The sequence below is a fragment of the Dryobates pubescens genome, unplaced genomic scaffold, assembly GCF_014839835.1.
Source record: "Dryobates pubescens isolate bDryPub1 unplaced genomic scaffold, bDryPub1.pri scaffold_65_arrow_ctg1, whole genome shotgun sequence".
NCBI classification, from domain to species: Eukaryota; Metazoa; Chordata; class Aves; order Piciformes; family Picidae; genus Dryobates; species Dryobates pubescens.
The window spans coordinates 7,577-33,199 of record NW_026530785.1 but is presented as its reverse complement, the minus strand read 5'-3'; the positions used below and the strand labels follow the sequence as shown (position 1 = coordinate 33,199).

The following is a 25,623-nucleotide window of genomic DNA, read 5'->3' as shown; positions in this document are numbered from 1 at the left end:
TTATTGTGTCAGCAGGGGATGCTCACTGGAGCAGCATTCTTTGGGGCAGATGGGAAACAGGAGCTGTTTGGTACACAAGTGCCCCCCACGCTGGTGTCGGTGCCTATGCCTGTGTGCGTCTCTGTGCCGCTCCGCTCCGCCTCGCCCGGGCCTTGAAGCAGCGCTGCAGAAGGCCTCGCCGCACACTGCCACTGCTGCCCGGCTGGGGGCGGTGCCGCGGAGCGTGGGGGCAACTGCCGCGTGAGCCATGGCCACGGGAGGGAACCATGGCGGCCCCTGCGCACCGCCGGTCCTGAAGCGCCGCAGCCCCCGGAGCGGGGAACCTTTGCCGGGGGCTGCGCTGCGTGGAGCCAGCGGCAAAAGCCTCTGAAGCTTCCCCTGGGAGGCTCCAGGACCTTTGTGCTCTGGGAGAAGCAGCAACCCCGCGGCACAGCCAGGCGGTCGGCGCCGGTCTCTATTTCCTGATCAGGGCACAGCCGTGCCGCGCTGTCAGGGCTCTAAACACAGCACCAGGGAAAGATTTCCTGACGTTCCCAGCTCGTGAGGAAGCCAAACCTTTGCTTCATAGAATTTTGGTTCAGGTAGGGCTGAAACTGTCCTGGGTTGAGGGTTTACTGCTGTGGTGGCTTAACACCCAAAGCAGGGTGGAGGGCTTGTGCGTACTTTACCCTCCCTGCAGGGCGTTTCTCCCCTGGGAAGCTGAGTCTGTTCCACTCCCCCCCTCCCTGCCCAGCTAGGGTATAAAAAGCAGGACATCATAGCTGTTAGCTTTGCTTTTGGCTCCTGCCTGGCTTGCCCAAACGTGATGGGTTGAGGCAGACCCCCTCCTCACCACGGGCAGAAATAATGACTCAAAGGGATTGCAAAAGAGATGGAAAGGTTAAATGGAAAGTGATGAGTGTGTACAGAGAGCCAGAAGAGCAGTGACAAAAGAGATCCCAAAGCAAATCCAGGAACATCCCATCCCCACCTGAGGGTACACCCAGGACCCACAGGGCTCCTTCTTCCCCACCCACTGCTAGGCTAGTCTCAGCTGGCCAGATCTGAGACTGCCCACCCCCCATGGCCTTGGGCCTAGCCAGGCCCGTGGCCGGGAGACATCTCCCCCAGTTACCAGGTGACAGCGAGGAAAGAAAGAGCAAGTGCCAGCCCCCGCGCTGGATCTTATAGCAGTGCAGTGCCCAAACTGCTACAGCTGGGCACTGACCAACCCCTCCCCCACTGCTGTTCCAATTAGTTTCCATTCTAAATTCTAGAACTCATTTGGGGCTTGAAGTTCAGGTTGCAGCATGGGAGGCTCCCTGTTCCAGTTGCTGCTTCTGGGTTCTGGGGTTTTTTGGGTGTTGGCTGCTCCACGGGGATGGCAGTGGGACAGGGAGGGATAGGGGAACAGCTCCCTGCTTTGGGCTTTTGCCTTGCTTGCTGCTGCTTTCCACTGTGCCTTTTCTGCACACAGGCTGAGGTCACTGTACTTTTGTATTCTGATGATCTGATTTGCTCAGGAAACTCGTGCCTCATTTGTAGCATTTGGACTGGGCATGGACTGATCCAGACTGTGCTGGAACAGAGTGCAGCTGCAGAGCACCTGCAGTGAGCCGCCCTCTGGGTCCTGCAAAGCCACCTCCTGTGAACTGAGAATGGACAGTGCCTGAGGTGTGCTGCTGATTGCTGCTGGGCATGGTGCAGATGGCACAGAATGAGGGCTTGGCAATATCAAAGGTTAAGCTGAAAATTTGCTGCCATTACTCCACACCACCCTGCCTCATGCCACCTTCACAGGGACAGTGCTGGCTGGAGCAAAGTACTACAGGGCTTGAAGTTCAGATGGCAACATCAGAGGCTTCCTGTTCTGGTTGCTGCTGTTCTGGCTCTCAGGTGCTGGCTCTTTGATGAGGGGGAGAGCTGCAGGGGTTGAACTCCTGGCTGCTGCTGCAGAGGGTTTTTTGGTTCCTCTGTGTGTTATGTTTCCCTCCCTTCTGTTTTGGGGGGAACAGGCAGCTTAACCTCTTCTCAGCTCTTCAACCTGTTCCAGCCCCAGCGTACAAAGCCAACAGAAGCTTTCTGGGTTTTTCCAAAGATCTCCATGAGCTTCCCCCTACACCCTCCAAAGATCCCAAAAGGCGGTCCTAGGACCATCCAAATCCCAAACACCTAAGATCACCTGAAAGCCCCTGAAGAATGCCTCTGAGATGCCCCTCAAGACTCCTCTGAGAACCTCATTTTCCCCTCCCTGAACTGGGCACACAGCTCCACCCCATCCCTTGGGAGCAAATGCCCCAAAATTTGGGCATTGAGGCAGGGATATCTGAAATAAAAACAAACAGACAGGATTTGGGTAACTTTTAGGTTTTATTGACACAATTGGTTACTGTACAGGGAGGTTTTTACCCCAGGGAGACACAAAGCATTGGGGAAGAGCCAGACAGACCCTGGCAAAGCCCTGCCCAGCTCCACTGGGAGCGCCAGCTGTGCCGACTCAGCACTGTAATTGTTCTCATTAGCAATAATTGGTGTTCAGAAGGGCAGGAGGTGTTTGCTGCTGCTGGTGTCCCCAGTCCCTGAGAACTGCACAGGAAAAAGGGATGATTTTGGTGCTGGAAATGCTCTCTCAGAGGGGTCAGGGTTACCCAACAGATTCTAGGTGGATTTCTGCCCCCCCTACAGTGCAGGCTACTCTCTGCTGTGGGTGCAGCGGTGCTTGTTGAGGGATCCCTTCTGGGTGAAGCTTTTACCGCAATCAGCACAAGCGAAGGGCCTCTCACCGGTGTGGGTGCGGCGGTGGGAAATGAGATTGTGCCTGTGGCTGAAGCTCTTGCCACAGTCAGCACAGGTGTACGGCTTCTCACCAGTGTGGGTGCGGCGGTGAGAAATGAGATGATCACTGCGGCTGAAGCTCTTCCCACAGTCAGCACAAGTGAACGGCTTCTCACCAGTGTGGGTGCGGCGGTGACCAATGAGATGGCCCCTGCGGCTGAACCTCTTGCCACAGTCAGCACAGGTGAACGGTCTCTCATCGGTGTGGGTGTGCCAGTGAACAATGAGAGAGCCCCTGTCTCTGAAGCTCTTGCCACAGTCAGCACAGGTGAAAGGTTTCTCACCGGTGTGGGTGCGGTGGTCAACAAGCAGTTGTTCCCTGCGGCTGAAGCTCTTGCCACAGTCAGCACAGGTGAACGGCTTCTCAACTGTGTGGGTGCGGTGGTCAACAAGCAGTTGTTCCCTGCGGCTGAAGCTCTTGCCACAGTCAGCACAGGTGAACGGCTTCTCAACTGTGTGGGTGCGGCGGTGACCAAGGAGATGATCACTGCGGCTGAAGCTCTTCCCACAATCAACACAGGCGAACGGTTTCTCACCGGTGTGAGTGCGATGGTGACCAATGAGATGGCCCCTTTGACTGAAGCTCGTGCCACAGTCAGCACAGGTGAACGGTCTCTCACCGGTGTGGGTGCGGCGGTGAACAATGAGCTGGCGCCTGTCTCTGAAGCTCCTCCCACAGTCTGCACAGGTGAAATGCTTCTCACCGGTGTGGGTGCGATGGTGGTGAATGAGCATGCTCCTATGTCTGAAGGCCTTGCCGCACTCAGCACAGCTGAATGACTTGCCAGTGTGCACACGACGGTGCAGGCTGAGGTTACCCCTCTCGGTGAAGCTCTTGCCACAGTCGGCACAGCTGTAGGACTTCTCACCGCTGTGGATGAGTTGGTGCCGGATATATAGAGTGCTCGTGGTGAAGCTCTTGCCGCACTCAGCACAGGGGAACAGATGCTCTCCAGTGTGGATGCGGCGGTGGATGGTGAGACTGGAGCTGTGTTTGAAGCTCTTGCCACAGTCCCTGCAGGTGAAGGACTTAGTGCTGTGCACACTGCGGTGCTGGGTGAGGGCAGACTTGTGAGTGAAGGTCTTGCCACACTCAGCGCAGCTATACGGCCTCTCACCGCTGTGGGTGCGGCAATGCTGGATGAGAGTGGTGCTCTGTTTGAAGCTCTGACCACAGTCACCACAGATGAAGGGCCGGGGGCCAGGCTGGGGGCAGTGGTGCTTCACCTGCTCTGAGCCAGGTGGGAAGCTCTGCCCACACTCAGGGCACTGATTCAGCTGCTTGGGTGGCACAGATGGACCTGCTCTGGCTTCATCCTCCCCTGTAAATTCCTTTTCCCCCTCATCCTGATCACCTTCATCCCCATGGTTATCCTCCTCTTCATACTCATCATCATCATAGTCATCATTCTCCTCAGCATCACCATCCTCCATCTTGTCCTCTTTCTCCTCCTTCTCCTCTCCTTTCAAACTGAGCTTTGGCTGCTCCAACTTGATCTCTGGGTGCTGCTTCTCCTCCCAGCTTTTGTCTGGGTCCTTCTGTGAGGCCATACTGTAGCAGGAAGGGGTCACAGCACTGAGATTTGGACCATGGAAGCACCTGAGCCCAGGATCAGAAAAACTCAGATCCTTCCTGGGACATGACAGTCCCTGACTCCCAACACCTCCCAACACCCAGCTGGAGGACAGAATGCAGAGGGGAACTCAAACCTTCAGTTTTTGTCACAGTGTGGGCTCAGACCTCTAATACCTGTGCTGAGACCCCAGGTTCCTCTGATCAGTGCCCTGAAGTTTCCCTGGGGCTTACAAGTGGTCTTGTCCCACTCTCCTTGAGCCTGGGGGCATTGGCAGGGTGGCTCCTTGCCCAGGCCCTGTCCTTTGATCTCTCCTGGCTCAGGCAATGGAGGCAGCAGCACTGACCAATGAAGACCAAACCACCTTCAACCTTCTCCCACCACCCTCCAAATCCCAACCCCAAACACCACCTCCTGACACACACCTGACCCTCACAAACCCAGGGAGTTTCCAAACTCCAACACCTGATGTGTCTCAGAGCCCCTGGAGGGGTGAAATGTGGTGGGTAGGAGGAGGTGGAGGAGGCTGAGAGGTGCCCTGGGACTCTGGGATTCTGGGGGCTGGGGTCCTGCTGTTGTCCTCACTCTGGGTTTCTTACCTGCTGGGCTGCTCCAAGGGGCAGATCTGCAAACTCAGCTCTTTCCCAGCGCACAGGGGCAGGGATGATGGAGAGAGAGGGACACAACTCCTGCCACAGAGAAGCAAAGGGCTCAGAGAGCACTGACCTGCAAGGGATGGCTCAGCACTGCCTAGGACCAGGCAGCACAGCTCAGCCTTGCTGGGGGCAGCTCCCAAGCCCAGCAGCACAGCCACAGCACACAGCCAGGGCTGATCAAGATGGGAGGCCTCAACAACTGCAGACTCAGCTCCTTGCCCAGCACACAGCCCCCAGCACACAGCTGCAGGCCAGCACCACAACACAGCTGCCTCCACACAGCCTCTCCCAGGCCTTCCCTGCAGCTACCTCCCACTGCCTGCCCAGGCCTCTGATGCCTGCAGCTGCATTTGACAGGAGATCTTGCTCAGGTCCCACCTCTCCTCCCTGGCCCTGCCCCCACCACACCTACTCTGTGCTCAGCTCCGCCCTGCACACACCTCTCTGCTGCCCACTCCCCAAGAGAAGATCAGAGCAGCCCTCAGGACACACACAAAGGGAGCTTCATGATCTCTGGAGATGCAGCAAAGAGGAAAAGAGACTTGGGCAGCTTCTTGCTAAACCTCTTCAGCCCTCACTGGGATGCTGGAGGAGTCTCTGCCTCCTGCCCAAACCTCACACCTCCAGCACCCTTCACACACCTGCAGCCCAAAAGAGACTCAGTGGAAAGGGTTTTGCTTCCTTCTCTCCCTGACCATTTCTCTCAGCTTGCTCTTTGCAGTTCTCCTGGAGCTGCCACTCCACACCCCCAAGAGAAAATGAGGTTGGATGGGAGGGCACAGTGCCCAGGGGCTGCTGTTCGTCTCCCAGCTGACACATGCAGAGCTGCAGCACAATTCACTCCTTTCACCTCCTCAAATGCTGCCAGATTCTGCCATTCCCTGCACACACAGTTGCCACCTGGGCCCTAGATCCTCTCCCCTTCTTGGAGGGACAAGGCCTAATTCCTGCCTGACCATTCCCAGGCCCTTCCCTCATTCCCAGCCCATCCATGGCCCTGCTGCCCTGGCTGTCCCATGGCCCTGTGTCCCCCACCTCCACTGCCACTGCAGCTGGAAGGCTGGAGTGGGAAATGCTGTGGTCCTGCTGTTGACCCCTAGTCTGGGTTCTTTACCTGCTGGGCTGTTCCAAGAGGCAGCTCTGCAAACTCTGCAGACCCCCTGCAGACTCTGCTCTTCCCCAGCCCAGAGGGGCACGGCTGATGGAGAGAGAAGGACCCAGCCCCTGCCAGAGAGAAGCAAAGGGCTCAGAGCAGAGGACTGAACTCCAAGGGATGGCTCAGCACTGCCCAGGACCATGCAGCAGAGCTGAACCTTACTGGGTACAGCCCCCAAGGCCAGCAGCACAGGCACAGCAGCCAGGGAGGAAGGGCTGCTGGAGATGGGAGGCCTCAACAAGGGCAGGCTCAGCTCCCTGCCCAGCACACAGCTGCAGGGCAGCACCACAAGAGAGCTGCCTCCAGGCAGCCTCTCCCAGGCCCTGCCTGCAGCTTCTTCCCCCTGCCTGCAGCTGCATTTGCCAGGAGCTGTTGCTCTGGCTCCAGATCTCCTCCCTGCTGCTGCCCACAGCCCCCAACCCCACCAGCTCTGTGCTCAGCTCTGCCCTGCAGGCCCCCCCCTGCCAGCAGGGCCCTCTCTGTGGTGCCCACTCCCCAAGAGGAGACCAGAGGAGCCCTGAGGACACAGAGCAAGGGAGGTTCCTGCTCTCTGGAGATGCAGGGAAGGGGGAAGGGACTTGCCCAGCTTCTTGCTAAACCTCTTCAGCCCTCACTTGGATCCTGGGCAAACCCTGGCAGCTCCAGCACCACTCCCACACACATGCAGCATAAAGAGCCTCAGCTGAAAGGGGTTTTTGTTGCCTTCTCTCCCTGCCCCTTTCTCTCAGCTTTCTCTCTGGAGCTCTCCTGGAGCTGCCACCCCACATCCCCAAGGGGAAGATGAGGTCTGATGGGAGGGCACAGTGCCCAGGGGCTGCTGTGCATCTCCCAGCTGCCACCTGCAGAGCTGCAGCACAATTCACTCCTTTGGTCCCCTGCAGGGCTGCCAGGTTCTGGCACTTCCTGCACACACAGCTTCCAGCTGGGCACTGGATCCCTTCCCCTTTTGGGGGGGACAAGGCCTAATTCCTGCCTGACCACCCCCAGGCCCTTCCCTCACTCCCAGCCCATCCCTGTCCCTGCAGTCTTTGCTGTCCTGTGGCCCTGGGAGGGGAAAATAAATGTGGTGGCTGAGGAAGCCTCTAAGGGACCTGGGCTGGAAGCAGGAGCACAAGAATGGAAGGGCTGAAGGCTGGGATGAGCTGGAGGGCTCCAGCCAAGGGAGAGGGTTGCAGAGGAGGGGTGGGGAGCAACCCTTTAGCACAGCAGCTGCTAGCACAAAGGCTCCAACCCCCCAGAGGAGCCTCTGCTGCACCCCAGCCCCCAAGCTGCCCACGACCCCTGCTGGCCACAGCAGCCCCCACAGGGCACCACTGAGCCGGGGGGGGGCGAGGGGGTGGGGGGCCAGGGCCAGCCCCTGCAGGGCACCAATGGCTCCTGCTGCAACACAGCGGCAACCAGAGGGGGTCTGCAGCTGCCCCCAGCAGGGGGATTCAGCAGCACAAGGAACCCCACCGACCCCCCCACCCCACTGCCCTACCCCACAGCCCTCCGCCAAACACCGCAGACCCCCACAGCCACACAGAGGTCCCCACAATCACAGCGACCCCACCCCCAACCCGCACAGGGCCCAAGCGCCAAGCTTGCAGAGCTCCCCCGGACCCCACCCTGTACCCCACGGACCCCCCCCCGCATATCCGCAGAAGCCCCCAACCAAACCCCACCGATTCCCCCTAGATCCCCGCAGAGGCTCTCCTCGCCCCAGCCCCACCGACCCCTGCCCCACAAACCCTTCCCCAACCCAAGCGACCCTCCCGACCCCTCGCAGCCCCCCACAGACCATTCCCTCATCCCCACCCCACCACCCCCAACTCAGCCCCACAGACTCCCTCACCCCACCTGGGTCCCGGGACAAGAGTGAAGCAGAGCAGGAGAAGGAGGAGGAGGAAGAGCTCAGCGGGCAGGGAGCCGCCGGCCCCGGCAGGCTGCTGCCGAGCACAGAGCGCTGGGAAGGAGACCCCGGCCCGGCCCCTCCGGCTGCTGCGGCCACGTGTGACGGGGAGCGGAAGCAGCTCGCAGTCCGGTACAGAAGTCCCGCCCACGGGCGGGCGGCCGCAGCCAATCAGAAGCGACCAGAACGGCGGCAGCTCCTCCCCCTGCTGGCTGCCGAGGCACAGCGAGGAGCTGCCGCTGCCGGCCGCGGCCGCCATTGTTGCTGCCCCGCGGGGAGCGGCAGCGGGGCCGGAGCGCGGCAGAAGTGCCGGAGGTGCTGGCGGGCGAGCGGCAGCTGCCGGCTGGGGAGCTGCGGCGGGGCGGGAGGGGCTGAGGGGGCCGGGGAGCGCTGCGGGCGGCGGCAGCGGAGCGGGGAAGGCTCTGGCTGCGGGGGGCTGCCGGGGGCGTGTGTGGAGCTGGGGGGCGGGAGGGGCGCGGGGGGCAGGGGGCTCCGTGGGGCCGGGGCAGGGTCGGTGAGGCTGAGGAATTGTTCTGTTGGGCTTTGGCCGGGGGCAGGGGGGTGCCGGCGCCGCTGGGGGCCGCGGGGTTCGGTCCTGCAGCTCTTGGCTGTCTGCAGTCTGTGCTGTGCAGGATGTGCATCGGGACAGCCATGGGGGGGGGCGGTGAGGTGTCAGAGAGCGGCCGGCAGGGACGGGGTCCGGAGCGCAACTCTCATCCCAGCCCTGCTGCCCGCACTCAGCACCGGGCGGGGCTGGGGCTGGGGGGGAGCACAGCCCTGCGAGGAGAGGCTGAGGGAGCTGGGGCTGCTTAGCCTGGAGGAGAGGAGGCTCAGGGGAGACCTTCTTGCTCTCTACAACTGCCTGAAGGGAGGCTGTAGCCAGGTGGGGGTTGGGCTCTTCTCCCAGGCAGCCAGCACCAGAACAAGAGGACACAGTCTCAAGCTGTGCCAGGGGAGGGTTAGGCTGGAGGTGAGGACGAAGTTCTTCATAGAAAGAGAGATTGGCCATGGGAATGTGCTGCCCAGGGAGGTGGTGGAGTCACCATCCCTGGAGGTGTTCAGGAAGAGCCTGGATGAGGCACTTGGTGCTATGGTTTGGTTGATCAGATGGTGCTGGGTGATAGGTTGGACTTGATGATCTCAAAGGGCTCTTCCAACCTGGTGAATCCCATCCCATTCCATCCCACCCTATCCCATCCCATCCCATCCCATTCTATCCCATCCCTCCCCCACAAACCAAGAGAGCCAACAGCTGCCACCCGCCCCGGGGAGAGAGGAGGGAGCAGAGGGGAGGAGCTGGCTGTGCATTCTGCTTCCAGGGCAGCTGCAGGGATTATGGGATGGCAGAACAATTCACCACGGCCTGTGCCCACCCTCTGGGCACTGTGCAGCCCCCTGCTGCTCTCTGGCACTGCTGGAGGAATCTTCTCTGTGGTCCTCAGCCCACAGCAAAATACTATTGACCAAAGGCCCTCTTCAGCTGTGGCACAGTGCCAGGGTCAGGCCATGGCTGACCTGGGCCTGAAAGGTCTTTTCCAGCCACAGACACTCTGTGATCCTTACTCCTTTAGGCTGGGAAGGGCCAGGCCTGGAGAAACATCCAGGTGGCTGTCAAGAAGGTGGTGCCAGGCTCTCTGTAATGGTGTCCTGGGACAGGACAAGGGGCAATGGATCCAGGCTGGGACACAGCAAGCTCCACCTCAGCATGAGGAGAAACCTCTTGGCTGGAAGGCTGCTGGAGCCCTGCAGCAGGCTGCCCAGAGAGGCCCTGCAGTGCCCCTTGCCGGAGAGCTCCCAGAGCCATCCGGATGCCTTCCTGTGGGACCTGCCCTAGGGGAGCCTGCTCTGGCAGGGGGATTGAACCTCCTCTCCAGAGGTCCTTTCCAGCCCCTACCATCCCAGCATTCTATGGTGCAATGACCACAGCCATGGGCTGGCCCTGGTCAGTGCTGAGCAGCAGATATTTGTCTCCCTCCCCTCCCTGCCAAGGCAAAGCACAGAGCTGCCAGCACCGATTCTATGATGGCTCATGGAAACATTGAAACCCAGGGTGGCTGTAACTCACATGGAGCTTTAATGCTCATCTTGGTGTTTGTTGTGTGTGTTCTTGTGGGTTTGGGGTTTTTCTTCCCCTGGTCTGTATTTTCTAAGCCTTTCAATGTTCACTAGAAGAACCCTGCTGGTGGTGGCAGCATCTTCTGCCACATGAACAACAGTAAATGAAAGAGTGAGCAACGTGCAGGCAGCATGAAGTGGGAGTGCTGATCTGCTGCAGGGTAGGAAGACTCTGCAGAGAGGTCTGGAGAGGTTGGGCTGAAGGGCTAAGGTCAGTCACAGAAGGTTTAATAAGGCCAAGCTCTGGGGCTTGTGCTAGCATCACAACCACCCCATGAAGGCTGCAGGCCTGGGGCAGTGTGGCTGGAAACTGCCCAGCAGAAAAGGGCCTGGGGGTGTTGGCTGACAGCCAGCTGAGCATGAGCCAGTGTGTACCCAGGGGGTTAGGAAGACCTCCATCACCCTGGCCTGGATCAGAAGGGGTGTGAGCAGCAGGAAGTGATTGTCTCTCTGGACCCAGCACTGGGGAGACTGCATCTCAAGTGCTGTGTTTGGCTTTGGGCATCACAGGAGGAGAAAGTCATTGAGGTGCTGGAGCAGGTACAGAGAAGGGCAACAAAGCTGGGGAGGGGATGGGAAAGCAGGTCTGGTGAGGAGAGGCTGAGGCACCTGGGATTGCTTATTCTGGAGAAGGATGAGGGGAGACCTCACTGATCTCTACATGTACCTGAAAGGCGATCAGAGTGAGGCCAGTCTTGGCCTCTTCTCCCAGGTAACCAATGACAGGACAAGAGGAAATGCCCTGAAATTGTGCCAGGGGAGATTTAGGCTGGAGATGAGGAAAAATCTCTTTGCTTCAAGAGTGCTCAGGCATTGGAGCAGGCTGCCCAGGGGGGTGGCAGAGTCACTGTCCCTGGATGTATTCAAGGAATGAGTAGAAGTGGCACTCTGGGTGTAATGGGTTGGGGCAGATCCCCTCCCCACCACAGGCAGAAATAACGACTCAGGCAAATGGATTGCAAAAGTGATGAAAGTTTAAATAGAAAGCAGTGAATGTTACAGAAAACCCAAAGCGCAGTGACAAAGAAAGATCCCATCCCCACCTGAGGGTGCATCCAAAACCCCCAGGGCTCCTTCTTCCCCCTCCCTCTGCTGGGCTAGTCTCAGCTGGCCAGGCCTGAGACTGCCCATCCCCCTGTGGCCTTGGGCCCAATCAGGCCCATGGCCGGGAGATCTCTCCCCCAGTTACCAAGTCTCGGAGAGGGAAGGAAAGAGGAAGTGCCAGACCCCACCGCAAAATTTATAGTGGTGCAAGGGATTATGGTAGAAATACCTAATTTCCTGAGTCCACCCACTGGGATGGACTTCTGGACACAGGAAACACCCCTGTAGCAGAGGGCACCCAGCCCAAACTATGACACTGGGACATGGGCTAGTGCTCATGGAGATGTGGGCAGAAGGTTGGACTTGATGATCTTGGAGGTCTTTTCCAACCTCAGTGAGTCTGTGAGTGAAACCCTGTGGCAAACCAGCAGCACTCGGGCTGGGAACACAGCTCCCATTAGGATAAATTCCCAGGGCTCAAGTCTCCTCCTAAGGCAGCTCTGAACCCTCAGCTGCAGTTCAAAGGGCCTGCTGCAAGCAGGGCAATGTTCCTCCTGCCAACAGCTGCCATCTGAATTTGGGTTTTCCCCAACCCAAACTCTTCTAGGATTGGATCAACTCTACCAGGAGCAGCAGGTTCCACAGTCCTGATGCTTCACATCTCAAACCCCCAAATTCTATAGCTGCACCTCAAGGGAGCTGACAGCTTTGTGCCTCTGGATTCCTGTTTCAGCAGCTTGAGAAGATTTTAACATCTCCCAAACTATTAGAACCTCCTAAACCTACCTAATGATGCTTCAAAAGCTCTTTTTCAAGGCTTGAAGATTTTAAGGCGTTTTTTTGGGCCCTCAAAATGCTTTGTAAAAAATGGCTTAAAACTAATCCAAATATCTCTGAAGATCATTCAAAGGGCCCTTGGGGCTGAGGGTTGTGATCTGGATCCTTTGGGAGCACCGGGGGTGGGATCAGGATCCCCTGGGGCTGAGGGGGATCTCGGGGCCGGGCTTGGGCTCCTGTGGGGCTGGGTGGGGGTCTGCAGGGGCAGTTCCAGCCCTGAAGCCCCAAACAGCCTCCCCGGACCCCCTGTGCCCCCCCGGGCAGCCCAGGCTGGCCCCTGCCACAAGCAGGAGGAGCAAAGGCACAGCCCCAAATGCCTCCCGGAGCTCAGAATGTTCCCCAGGACACCAAAGTGAGAACCCAGGAGCCTGAGCTGGCCCCAGGGAGCCAAACCCCCAGCCTGGGACCCCAAAATGCCTGCCTGGGACCCTCAGTTCCTGCCCTGGCACCCCAAAAGTATCCCCAAGGGGCGTGCGGAGCTCAGGCTTGAGGTTTTCCTTCCTCCCTTGGTGTTTGAGTCCCCAGGTTCCCACCGCCTGCTGCGGAACATCTTGGGGCTGCCTCCAGCCCTCGCAGCAGCCTCTCTCGGGTTGCAATCAGCTTGGGTTGGGCTCAGGTCGGCTTTGAGCTTTTTCCCTTCGGCTGTGAGCTGAAGGCAGCTCAGGAAGAAAGTTCTGACTGCAGCTGCAGAGAGAGGACTTGGGGCCGCAGGAGGAAGCTTGAGGAGGGGTTTGGAGGAGCCCAGAGCACTTGTGCAGGGCAGAGACACAAAGAGGTCCCTGAGCCGTAGCCGCCGCCCCCGGCGCTCCCCGGCCCCCGCAGCCCCTCCCGCCCCGCCACACCTCACGACCCCGCAGCTCTGTCGCGACAGCGCTGTACGCGCGCACAGCCCAGGTACTGCTCCAGCGCTCCGCAGCCTCTGGCCGGGAGGCAGCCCCAATGGTGCCCGCGGCCGGCAGGGGCGGTTCCATGCTGAGGCTTGGGGGCGTGGCTGGGCTGTTTCGGCGGCTCTGATTGGCTGCGGCTGCCCGGCCGTGGGGGCAGCAATGGCGGCCGGCAGCGGCAGCTCCTCGCTGTGCCTCGGCAGCGCCCAGGGGGAGGAGCTGCCGCGCTCTGGGCGCTTCTGATTGGCTGTCCACGCGGTCCGTGGGCGGGACTTCCGTTGCAGGCTGCGAGCTGCTTCCGCTCCCCGTCACACGTGGCCGCAGCAGCCGGAGGGGCCGGGCCGGGGTCTCCCTCGCAGCGCTCTGTGCTCGGCAGCAGCCTGCCGGGGCCGGCGGCTCCCTGTGCGCTGAGCTCTTCCTCCTCCTCCTCCTGCTCTGCTTCGCTCTTGTGCCGGGGTCCAGGTGGGGTGAGGGAGTCTGTGGGGCTGAGTTGAGGGTGGTGGGGTGGGGATCAGGGAATGGTCTGTGGGGGGCTGCGAGGGGTCGGGAGGGTCGGTTGGGTTGGGGAAGGGTTTGTGTGGCAGGGGTCGGTGGGGCTGGGGCGGGTGGGGGGTCGGTGAGGTACCTTGTGCTGCTGAATCCCCCTGCTGGGGGCAGCTGCAGACCCCCTCTGGTTGCTGCTGTGTTGCAGCAGGAGCCATTGGTGCCCTGCAGGGGCTGCCCCTGGCCCCCCACTCCCCCCCGCTCACTGCTGCCTTCTGGGGGCTGCTGTGGCCAGCAGGGGTCGTGGGCAGCATGGGGGCTGGTGTTCAGCTGAGGTACCTCTGGGGGAGCCCTGGGGGTTTGGAGCCTTTGTGCTGGCAGGTGCTGTGCTAAAGGGCAGTGCTTGGGTTGAGGGCCAGGCCCAGGGAGGAGCCTAGGCTGTGCCCAGGCTGTGCCCAGGTTGTGCCCAGGTTATGCTTTGGTTCTGCCCAGGCTGTGCCCAGGTTATGCTTTGGTTCTGCCCAGGCTGTGCCCTGGCTATGCTTTGGCTGTGCACTGGCTCTGCCCAGGCTGTGCCCAGGTTATGCCCTGGCTGTCCCCTGGCTATGCTTTGGCTGTGCCCTGGCTATGCTTTGGCTGTGCCCTGGCTATGCCCAGACTGTGCCCAGGTTATGCCCTGGCTGTGCCCTGGCTATGCTTTGGCTCTGCCCTGGCTATGCTTTGGCTGTGCCCTGGCTGTGCTTTGGCTGTGCCCAGGCTGTGCCCTGGTTCCTGATGGCAGTGATGAGGCAGTTGATGCTCTTCAGACCAATCCTCACACCTCACCCCACAGCCCAGGGCAGGAGTCACCTGAGCTCTCACTCCCTCTCTGTTCCCCCCTTCATTAGCTCCTGTGTGAGGGGGCTGCAGGGTCCCTCCCCACCCCTCCTCTGCAACCCTCTCCCTTGGCTGGAGCCCTCCAGCTCATCCCAGCCTTCAGCCCTTCCATTCTTGTGCTCCTGCTTCCAGCCCAGGTCCCTTAGAGGCTTCCTCAGCCACCACATTTATTTTCCCCTCCCAGGGCCACAGGACAGCAAAGACTGCAGGGACAGGGATGGGCTGGGAGTGAGGGAAGGGCCTGGGGGTGCTCAGGCAGGAATTAGGCCTTGTCCCCCCCAAAAGGGGAAGGGATCCAGTGCCCAGCTGGAAGCTGTGTGTGCAGGAAGTGCCAGAACCTGGCAGCCCTGCAGGGGACCAAAGGAGTGAATTGTGCTGCAGCTCTGCAGGTGGCAGCTGGGAGATGCACAGCAGCCCCTGGGCACTGTGCCCTCCCATCAGACCTCATCTTCCCCTTGGGGATGTGGGGTGGCAGCTCCAGGAGAGCTCCAGAGAGAAAGCTGAGAGAAAGGGGCAGGGAGAGAAGGCAACAAAAACCCCTTTCAGCTGAGGCTCTTTATGCTGCATGTGTGTGGGGGTGGTGCTGGAGCTGCCAGGGTTTGCCCAGGATCCAAGTGAGGGCTGAAGAGGTTTAGCAAGAAACTGGTCAAGTCCCTTCCCCCTTCCCTGCATCTCCAGCAAGCAGGAACCTCCCTTGCTCTGTGTCCTCAGGGCTCCTCTGGTCTCCTCTTGGGGAGTGGGCACCACAGAGAGGGCCCTGCTGGCAGGGGGGTGCCTGCAGGGCAGAGCTGAGCACAGAGCTGGTGGGGTTGGGGGCTGTGGGCAGCAGCAGGGAGGAGATCTGGAGCCAGAGCAACAGCTCCTGGCAAATGCAGCTGCAGGCAGGGGGAAGAAGCTGCAGGCAGGGCCTGGGAGAGGCTGCCTGGAGGCAGCTCTCTTGTGGTGCTGCCCTGCAGCTGTGTGCTGGGCAGAGAGCTGAGCCTGCCCTTGTTGAGGCCTCCCATCTCCAGCAGCCCTTCCTCCCTGGCTGCTGTGCCTGTGCTGCTGGACCTGGGGGCTGTACCCAGCAAGGTTCAGCTCTGCTGCATGGTCCTGGGCAGTGCTGAGCCATCCCTTGGAGTTCAGTCCTCTGCTCTGAGCCCTTTGCTTCTCTCTGGCAGGGGCTGGGTCCTTCTCTCTGCATCACCCTGCCCCTCTGGGCTGGGGAAGAGCAGAGTCTGCAGGGGGTCTGCAGAGTTTGCAGAGCTGCCCCTTGGAACAGCCCAGCAGGTGAAGAACCCAGACTGGGGGGCAACAGCAGGACCACAGCATTTTGCACTCCAGCCTTCCAGCTGCAGTGGCAGTGGAGGTGGGGGACACAGGGCCATGGGACAGCCAAGGCAGCAGGGCCATGGATGGGCTGGGAATGAGGGAAGGGCCTGGGAATGGTCAGGCAGGAATTAGGCCTTGTCCCCCCAAGAAGGGGAGAGGATGCAGGGCCCAGGTGGCAAATGTGTGTGCAGGGAATGGCAGAATCTGGCAGCATTCGAGGAGGTGAAAGGAGTGAATTGTGCTGCAGCTCTGCATGTGTCAGCTGGGAGATGAACAGCAGCCCCTGGGCACTGTGCCCTCCCATCCAACCTCCTTTTCTCTTGGGGCTGTGGAGTGGCAGCTCCAGGAGAGCTGCAAAGAGCAAGCTGAGAGAAATGGTCAGGGAGAGAAGGAAGCCAAACCCTTTCCAGTGAGTGTCTTTGGGCTGCAGGTGTGTGAAGGGTGCTGGAGGTGTGAGGTTTGGGCAGGAGGCAGAGACTCCTCCAGCATCCCAGTGAGGGCTGAAGAGGTTGAGCTAGAAGCTGCCCAAGTCCCTTCCCCCGTTGCCGCATCTGCAGAGATCATGAAGCTCCCTTTGCTCTGTTCCTGGGGAGTGGGCAGCAGAGAGGTGTGTGCAGGGCAGAGGGGATCACAGAGTGGGTGTGGTGGGGGCAGAGCCAGGGAGGAGAGGTGGGTCCAGAGCAAGATGTGCTGGCAAATGCAGCTGCAGGCATCAGAGCCCTGGGCAGGCAGTGGGAGGAAACTGCAGGGAAGGCCTGGGAGAGGCTGTGTGGAGGCAGCTGTGTTGTGGTGCTGGCCTGCAGCTGTGTGCTGGGGGCTGTGTGCTGGGCAAGGAGCTGAGTCTGCACTTGTTGGGGCCTCCCATCTTGATCAGCCCTGGATGTGTGCTGTGGCTGTGCTGCTGGGCTTGGGAGATGCCCCCAGCAAGGCTGAGCTGTGCTGCCTGATCCTGGGCAGTGCTGAGCCATCCCTTGCAGGTCAGTGCTCTCCTCTGAGCCCTTTGCTTCTCTCTGTCAGGAGTTGTGTCCCTCTCTCTCCATCATCCCTGTCCCTGTGTGCTGTGGAAGAGCAGAGTTTGCAGATCTGCCCCTTGGAGCAGCCCAGCAGGTAAGAAACCCAGAGTGAGGCAACAGCAGGACCCCAGCCCCCAGAATCCCAGACTCCCAGGGCACCTCCCAGCCTCCTCCACCTCTTCCTACCCACCACATTTCACCCCTCCAGGGGCTCTGAGGCACATCAGGTGTTGGAGTCTGGAAACTCCCTAGGTTTGTGGGGGTCAGCTGTGTGTCAGGATGTGGTGTTTGGGGTTGGGATTTGGAGGGTGGTGGGAGAAGGTTGAAGGTGGTTTGGTCTTCACTGGTCAGTGCTGCTGCCTCCATTGCCTGAGCCAGGAGAGATCAAAGGACAGGGCCTGGGCCAGGAACCACCCTGCCAATGCTCCCAGGCTCAAGGAGAGTGGGACAAGACCACTTGTAAGCCCCAGGGTTCCTCAGGGCACTGATCACAGGAACCTGGGATCTCAGCACAGGTATTAGAGGTCTCAGCCCACACTGACAATAACTGAAGGTTTGAGGTCCCCTCTGCATTCTCTCCTCCAGCTGGGTGTTGGGAGTCCTGGACTGTCATGTACCTGGCAGGATCTGAGGTTTTCTGGTCCTGGTCTCAGGTGCTTCCATGTTGCAAATCTCACTGCTGTGACCCCTTCCTGCCACAGTATGGCCTCGCAGAAGGACCCAGACAAAAGCTGGGAGGAGAAGCAGCACCCAGAGATCAAGTTGGAGCAGCCAAAGCTCAGTCTGAAGGAAGAGGAGAAGGAGGAGAAAGAGAACAAGAGGGAGGATGGTGATGCTGAGGAGAATGATGACTATGATGATGAGTATGAAGAGGAGGATAAGCATGAGGATGAAGGTGATCAGGATGAGGAGGAAAAGGAATTTGCAGAGGAGGATGAAGCCAGAGCAGGTCCCTCTGTACCACCCAAGCAGCTGAATCAGTGCCCTGAGTGTGGGCAGAGCTTCCCAGCTGGCTGCGAGCAGGTGAAGCACCACTGCCCCCACCCTGCCCCCCGGCCCTTTGTCTGTGGTGTCTGTGGCAAGAGGTTCAGCAAGAGCTCTGAGCATATCCGGCATTGCTGCACCCACAGTAGTGAGAGACCATACAGCTGTGCTGAGTGTGGCAAGAGCTTCGCTCACAAGTCTGCCCTCACCAGGCACCGCAGTGTGCACAGCACCGAGAAGCCCTTCAGCTGCAGGGACTGCGTAAGAACTTCAAAACCATCTACAGTCTCACCACCCACCGCCGCATCCACACTGGAGAGCATCTGTTCCCCTGTGCTGAGTGCGGCAAGAGCTTCACCACGAGCACAGCTACATTCGGCACCAACTCATCCACAATGGTGACAAGCTCTACAGCTGTGCCGACTGCGGTAAGAGCTTCACTCGGAAGGCAAACCTCCTGGAGCACCGTCGTGTGCACACTGGCGAGAAGGCTTTCAGCTGTGCTGAGTGCGGCCAGGCCTTCAGACACAGGGACACTCTCATTGCTCACCGCCGCACCCACACCGGTGAGAAGCCTTTCACTTGTACTGCTTGCCGTAAGAGCTTCACCCAAAAGGGATCCCCCAACAAGCACCGCTGCACCCACACCAGAGAGCAGCTTGCACTGGAGGGGAGGCAGAAATCCACCTAGAATCTGTTGGGTAACCCTGACCCTTCTGAGAGGGCCTTTCCAGCACCAAAATCATCCCTTTTTCCTTTGCAGTTCTCAGGGACTGGGGACACCAGCTGCAGCAAACACCTCCTGCCCTTCTGAACACCATTTATTGCTAATGAGAACAATTACAGTGCTGAGTCAACACAGCTGGAGCTTCCAGTGGAGCTGGGCAGGGCTTTGCCAGGGTCGTGTCTTCATTGTCACCTTTGCTAATGGTTACTACTTTTGCATCAATCTAGACACTGTTGATAGTAGAGCAGGAGTGTTCTCCCTTGACTGTGTGTTTGGGAAGAGCCTGGATGAGGCCCTTGGTGCCATGGTTTAGTTGATGAGATGGTGTTGGGTGATAGGTTGGACTGGATGATCTCTGAGGTCTTTTCCAGCCTGGTTAATTCTGTATTCAATTCCGTATTCCTCAATGCTTTGTGTCTCCCTGGGGTAAGAACCCCACTGTCCATTGACCAATTGTGTCAATAAAACCTTAAAGTTACCCAAATCCTCTCTGTTTGCTTTTATTTCAGACATCCCTGCCTCAATGCCCAAATTCTGTTCCCAAGAGATGGGGCAGAGCTGTGTGCCCAGTTCAGGGAGGGGAAAATGAGGTTCTCAGAGGAGTCTTGAGGGACATCTCAGAGGCATTCTTCAGGGGCTTTCAGGTGATCTTAGGTATTTGGGATTTGGATGGTCCTAGGACTGACTTTTGGGATCTTTGGAGGGTGTAGGGGGAAGCTCATGGAGATCTTTGGAAGAACTCAAAAAGCTTCTGTTGGCTTTCCACTCTGGGGCTGGAACAGGTTGAAGAGCTGAGAAGAGGTTAAGCTGCCTGTTCCCCCCCCAAAACAGAAGGGAGGGAAAAATAACATACACAGGAACCAAAAAACCCTCTGGGTTGAGATAAGGACTTGAGACAACATCAACAGAGCTGAATCCAAAGGAGATCCCATAATGCACACTGACCTGAGGCTGTTGGCAGGAGGAAGCACAGCAGTGAGCAGCAGCAGCCAGGAGTTCAAGCCCTGCAGCCCTCCCCCTCAGCAAAGAGCCAGCACCTGAGAGCCAGAACCCAACAGCAGCAAGCAGAACAGGAAGCCTCTGATGTTGCAATCTGAACTTCAGGCCCTGTAGTACTTTGCTCCAGCCAGCACTGTCCCTGTAAAGGTGGCATGAGGCAGGGTGGTGTGGAGTAATGGCAGCAAATTTTCAACTTAACCTTTGATGTTCCCAAGCCCTCATTCTGTGCCATCTGCACCATGCCCAGCAGCAATCAGCAGCACACCTCAGGCACTGTCCATTCTCACTCCACAGGAGGTGGCTTTGCAGGACCCAGAGGGCTGCTCACTGCAAGTGCTCTGCAGCTCCATTCTGTTCCAGCACAGTCTGCATCAGTCCATGCCCAGTCCAAATGCTGCAAATGCTGGGGCTGTGTTTCCAGCTCTGGGGCAATCTGAGTCCAGTGACTCCTTCCATGCCTCCAAGTGAAAGCAAACTGTGGCTTGCATCCCAGTACTCAGCTTCCAACACATCCAGGTGTGGGGATCCTCCTGTCACACCAGAAACACAGATGGGTTCTACCCCTCATGGTTTGATGGTGTCAGAGCACTCTGGGCACCTGTATCTACTAAAGCTTTATCCTCTCATGGGTTCAACTTGCCAGGCCATTGGTTCTGTACAGTCCAACAAAGCAATTTGTCTCTCTCCTCCATCTGGTTGGAGGCAGAGCCACTCTACTTCTGCCTGGGGTCCCTTGCATCTTCTGAAGATGCTTTGGGAGTCCCTTCAGGAGGAGCAGAAGCAGTTTCAGCTTCCCTGCTCTTCTTAGGCCATTTCCCACTGGAAACTGAGGCAGGGGTGTCTCTGATAAAAATGCCAGTAAAAGAGGATTTGGGGGGGTGGGGAGGGAATCTAGAAAATGAAAAGACAGAATTCCAATATCAGCAAAAAGCTCTGCAAACCTGTGAAGGCAAAGCTCGGGATTACAAACTGCCTTGCTAAGCTCTGCTCCTCATATCAGTGGCAGCAGCAAAAGCAACCAAGTTTTGAAAGTCTCTGACAGGAAAATACTGTCCACTGCTTCTGACCTCTGCCATGGGAAAACTGCTAGAAAACACAGCAGTCGCAGCAAGATGGAAAAGGAATCAGTGAGGCTGGAGGGAAGCTCCAGATCTTGCCGAGGTAGGGCAAGCCCATGCTCAAAGCAGGGCAGTAGAATAGAATAGAATAGAATAGAATAGAATAGAATAGAATAGAATAGAATAGAATAGAATAGAATAGAATAGAATAAACCAGGTTGGAAGAGACCTTCAAGATCATTGTGTCCAACCTATCATCCAACACCACCTAATCAACTAACCCATGGCACCAAGCATCCTGTCAAGCCTCGCCCTGAACACCCCCTGAGGAACCCTCATTTTCCCCTCCCTGAACTGGGCACACAGCTCCACCCCATCCCTTGGGAGCCAATGCCCCCAAAATTCAGGCATTGAGGCAGGGACGTCTGAAATAAAAGCAGAGAGGATTTGGGTAACTTTTGGGGTTTATTGACACAATTGGGCAATGGACAGAGGATTTCTTACCCCAGGGAGACACAAAGCAATGGGGAAGAACCAGACAGACCCTGGCAAAGCCCTGCCCAGCTCCACTGGGAGCTCCAGCTGTGCCGACTCAGCACTGTAATTGTTCTCATTAGCAATAATTGGTGTTCAGAAGGGCAGGAGGTGTTTGCTGCTGCTGGTGTCCCTAGTCCCTGAGAACTGCAAAGGAAAAAGGGATGATTTTGGTGATGCAAAGGCTCTCTCGGAGGGGTCACGATTACCCAAGAGATTCTAGGTGGATTTGTGCCCCCCCTTCAGTGCAGGCTTCTCTCTGGTGTGGGTGCAGCGGTGCTTGTTGAGGTAGCCCTTCTGGGTGAAACTCTCACTGCAAACCGCACAAGTGAAAGACTGCTCACCAGTGTGGGTGCGGCGGTGAGCACTGAGAGTGCCCCTGCGGCTGAAGCTCTTGCCACAGTCAGCACAGGGGAACGGTCTCTCATCGGTGTGGGTGCGGTGGTGAGCAATGAGAGCCCCCCGTCTCTGAAGCTCTTCCCACAGGCAGAACAGGTAAAAGGTTTCTCACCGGTGTGGGTGCGGCGGTGGTAAATGAGACCGCCCCACCAGCTGAAGGCCTTGCCGCACTCAGCACAGCTGAAAGATTTGCCAGTGTGCACACGACGGTGCTCTGTGAGACTTCTTTTCTGGGTGAATCTCTTGCTGCGGTGGGCACAGCTGTAGGGTTTCTCACCACTGTGGATGAGTTGGTGCTGGATGAATGGAGTGCTGGTGGTGAAGCTCTTGCCGCACTCAGCACAGGGGAACAGATGCTTTTCGGTGTGGATGCGGCGATGGACGGTGAGGTTGGAGCGGGGTTTGAAGCTCTTGCCGCAGGCCCTGCAGCTGAAGGGCTTCTCGGTGCTGTGCACACTGCGGTGCCTGGTGAGGGTAGACTTGTGAGCGAAGCTCTTGCCACACTCAGCACAGCTGTATGGCCTCTCACCGCTGTGGGTGCGGCAATGCCGGATGAGATCGGAGCTCTGTTTGAAGCTCTGGCCACAGTCACCACAGACAAAGGGCCGGGGGCCAGGCTGGGGGCAGTGGTGCTTCACCAGCTCTGAGCCAGGTGGGAAGCTCTGCCCACACTCAGGGCACTGATTCAGCTGCTTGGGTGGCACAGAGGGACCTGCTCTGGCTTCATCCTCCTCTGCAAATTCCTCTTCCTCCTCATCCTGATCACCTTCATCCTCATGCTTATCCTCCTCTTCATACTCATCATCATCACAGTCATCATTCTCCTCAGCATCACCATCCTGCCTCTTGTCCTCTTTCTCCTCCTTCTCCTCTCCCTTCAGGCTGAACTTTGCTCCAACTTGATCTCTGGGTGCTGCTTCTCCTTGCAGCTTTTGTCTGGGTCCTTCTGTGAGGCCATACTGTAACAGGAAGGGGTCACAGCAGTGAGATTTGCAACATGGAAGCATCTGAGCCCAGGATCAGAAAACCTCAGATCCTGCCTGGGCCATGACACTCCCTGACTCCCAACACCTCCCAACTCCCAGCTGGAGGAGAGAATGCAGAGGAGAACTCAAACCTTCAGTTTTTGTCACAGTGAAGGCTCAGACCTCTAATACCTGTGCTGAGATCCCAGGTTCCTGTGATCAGTGCCCTGAGGTACCCTGGGGCTTACAAGTGGTCTTGTCCCACTCTCCTTGAGCCTGGGGGCATTGGCAGGGTGGTTCCTGGCCCAGGCCCTGTCCTTTGATCTCTCCTAGCTCAGGCAATGGAGGCAGCAGCACTGACCAGCGAAGACCAAACCACCTTCAACCTTCTCCCACCACCCTCCAAATCCCAACCCCAAACACCACATCCTGACACACAGCTGACCCCCACAAACCTAGGGAGTTTCCAGACTCCAACACCTGATGTGCCTCAGAGCCCCTGGAGGGGTGAAATGTGGTGGGTAGGAGGAGGTGGAGGAGGCTGAGAGGTGCCCTGGGAGTCTGGGATTCTGGGGGCTGGGGTCCTGCTGTTGCCTCACTCTGGCTTTCTTACCTACTGTGCTGCTCCAAGGGGCAGATCTGCAAACTCTGCTCTTCCACAGCACACAGGGGCAGGGATGATGGAGAGAGAGGGACACAACTCCTGCCACAGAGAAGCAAAGGGCTCAGAGGAGAGCACTGACCTGCAAGGGATGGCTCAGCACTGCCCAGGATCAGGCAGCACAGCTCAGCCTTGCTGGGGGCAGCTCCCAAGCCCAGCAGCACAGCCACAGCACACAGCCAGGGCTGATCAAGATGGGAGGCCTCAACAAATGCACACTCAGCTCCTTGCCCAGCACACAGCCCCCAGCACAGAGCTGCAGGCCAGCACCACAACACAGCTGCCTCCACACAGCCTCTCTCAGGCCTTGCCTAAAGCTTCCTCCCACTGCCTGCCCAGGGCTCTGCTGCCTGCAGCTGCATTTGACAGCAGATCTTGCTCTGGACCCACATCTCCTTCCTGACCCTGCCCCCACCACACCCACTCTGTGCTCACCTCTGCCCTGCACACACCTCTCTGCTCCCCACTCCCCAACAGAAGATCACAGCAGCCCTCAGGACACAAAGGGAGCTTCATGATCTCTGGAGATGCAGCAAAGGGGGAAGGGACTTGGGCAGCTTCCTGCTAAACCTCTTCAACCCTCACTGGGATGCTGGAGGAGTCTCTGCCTCCTGCCCAAACCTCACACCTCCAGCCCCCTTCACACACCTGCAGCCCAAAGACAGTGCAAAGGGTTTGGCTTCCTTCTCTCCCTGACCATTTCTCTCAGCTGTCTCTTTGCAGTTCTCCTGGAGCTGCCACTCCACATCCCCAAGAGAAAATGAGGTTGCATTGCAGGGCACAGTGCCCAGGGGCTGCTGTTCATCTCCCAGCTGACACATGCAGAGCTGCAGCACAATTCACTCCTTTCACCTTTGCCACCTGGGCCCTGGATCCTCTCCCCTTCTTGGGGGGAGAAGGCCTAATTCCTGCCTGACCATTCCCAGGCCCTTCCCTCATTCTCAGCCCATCCCCCCAGGCCCTGCTGCCTTGGCTGTCCCTTGGCCCTGTGTCCCCCACCTCCACTGCCACTGCAGCTGGAAGGGTGGAGTGGGAAATGCTGTGGCTGAGGAAGCCTCTAAGGAACTGGGCTGAAAGCAGCAGCACAAGGATGGAAGGGGCCTGAGACTAAAGGCTGGGATCAGCTGGAGGGCTGAAAAAACAGCACCAAACCAAGGAGGGGTTACAGATGAGGGCTGGGGAGGGAGCCTGCAGCCACCTCAGGCAGCAACTGAGGAGAGCAAGGGGGACAGAGAGGGAGTGGGACCTCAGGTGACTCCTGCCATGGGGGATGGCTGGGCTGTGTGGCTAGGAGCCCTGAGTGCCTGCTTGGGCTGTGCTGGATGTCAGGAGGGCTCAGGGGACTGTCCTGAGCCAGGCAGGGTTTGGGGCTTTCAGCTTCTGGGGTCAGCTGCTGCCAACACCATTGGAGGTAGGAGCCAGGCAGAGCCTCACAGCTGCTGAACTAAGCCCTCCCACCCCCTGCAGCCTTCAGCCTCCATCTCTCCATCCAGTGCTCCAGCTCCACTCACTTGCTGATCTCTGAGAGTCCCCAGGTCCCACCAAGGCCCTAGGGCTGATCTACACAGCCAGTAGGGCCCAACAGCAGCCCCTGGATGAGAGCATGGAGGAGAATCCCTGTGGTGGGTGGAAGGCACTGGGATGTCTTACACCAGAGAGCAGAGACCTCCAGAAGGGACAGCAGAGTCCAGAGGGACACCACAAAGTGTCATCTATCTCAGTTCATTCTCACAAGGCCTGCACCCACTCTCTACAAAGGAACAGCACAGGCTCTCCAACCTCCTTTGCCCTTCCTCTCTGCTCCCAGCAACATCTTCTGGGATCTCTCTCTGCAGAGGAGCTTTGAGGCCTTGGCAGTGCCATCTAAGGAGCTGGCAGTGCCATCTAAGGAACTGGGCTGAAAGCAGCAGCACAAGGATGGAAGGGGCGCTGGGGCAGTGCCTGGGCTGTGCGCGCCGACAGCGCTGTCGCGACAGAGCTGCGGGGTCGGGAGGTGCGGCAGGGCGGGAGGGGCTGCGGGGGCCGGGGAGCGCCGGGGGCGGCGGCTACGGCTCAGGGACCTCTTTGTGTCTCTGCCCTGCACAAGCGCTCTGGGCTCCTCCAAACCCCTCCTCAAGCTTCCTCCTGCGGCCCCAAGTCCTCTCTCTGCAGCTGCAGTCAGAACTTTCTTCCTGAGCTGCCTTCAGCTCACAGCCGAAGGGAAAAAGCTCAAAGCCGACCTGAGCCCAACCCAAGCTGATTGCAACCCGAGAGAGGCTGCTGCGAGGGCTGGAGGCAGCCCCAAGATGTTCCGCAGCAGGCGGTGGGAACCTGGGGACTCAAACACCAAGGGAGGAAGGAAAACCTCAAGCCTGAGCTCTGCAGGCTCCTTGGGGATACTTTTGGGGTGCCAGGGCAGGAACTGAGGGTCCCAGGCCGGCATTTTGGTAGGGCTGTCTCCACAGCCCCTAGACTGTAGAAATGACGCTGCCCCTCACAGCCTGAATTCTCCAGGGCTGTGGAAACCACCTGGCTACCAGCCAGCCAATGCACCAAAACTGTTATAAAAGGGCTACACAAGAAGATGTCCAAGTTTCCTGTGAGAGTTGTTTTATTGAAAAAGAAGCAAGCAAGCAGCAGGGAAAGAAAGGAGAGAAACTGAG

At 58.5% G+C, this 25,623-nt stretch overlaps 1 protein-coding gene across 1 annotated transcript; it reads right to left on the bottom strand.

Moving 5' to 3' along the window:
- Positions 1–2,670: 2,670 nt before the first annotated feature.
- Positions 2,671–22,193, bottom strand: LOC128899783 (zinc finger protein 665-like). The gene is made up of 5 exons (XM_054179476.1): positions 22,167–22,193; positions 21,468–22,113; positions 21,271–21,432; positions 12,967–13,448; positions 2,671–4,020 (listed from the first exon to the last, which is right to left on the bottom strand). Exons 1-5 carry the CDS (start codon positions 22,191–22,193, stop codon positions 2,671–2,673), a joined length of 2,667 nt encoding a protein of 888 aa, XP_054035451.1.
- Between the last annotated feature and the right edge of the window lie 3,430 nt (positions 22,194–25,623).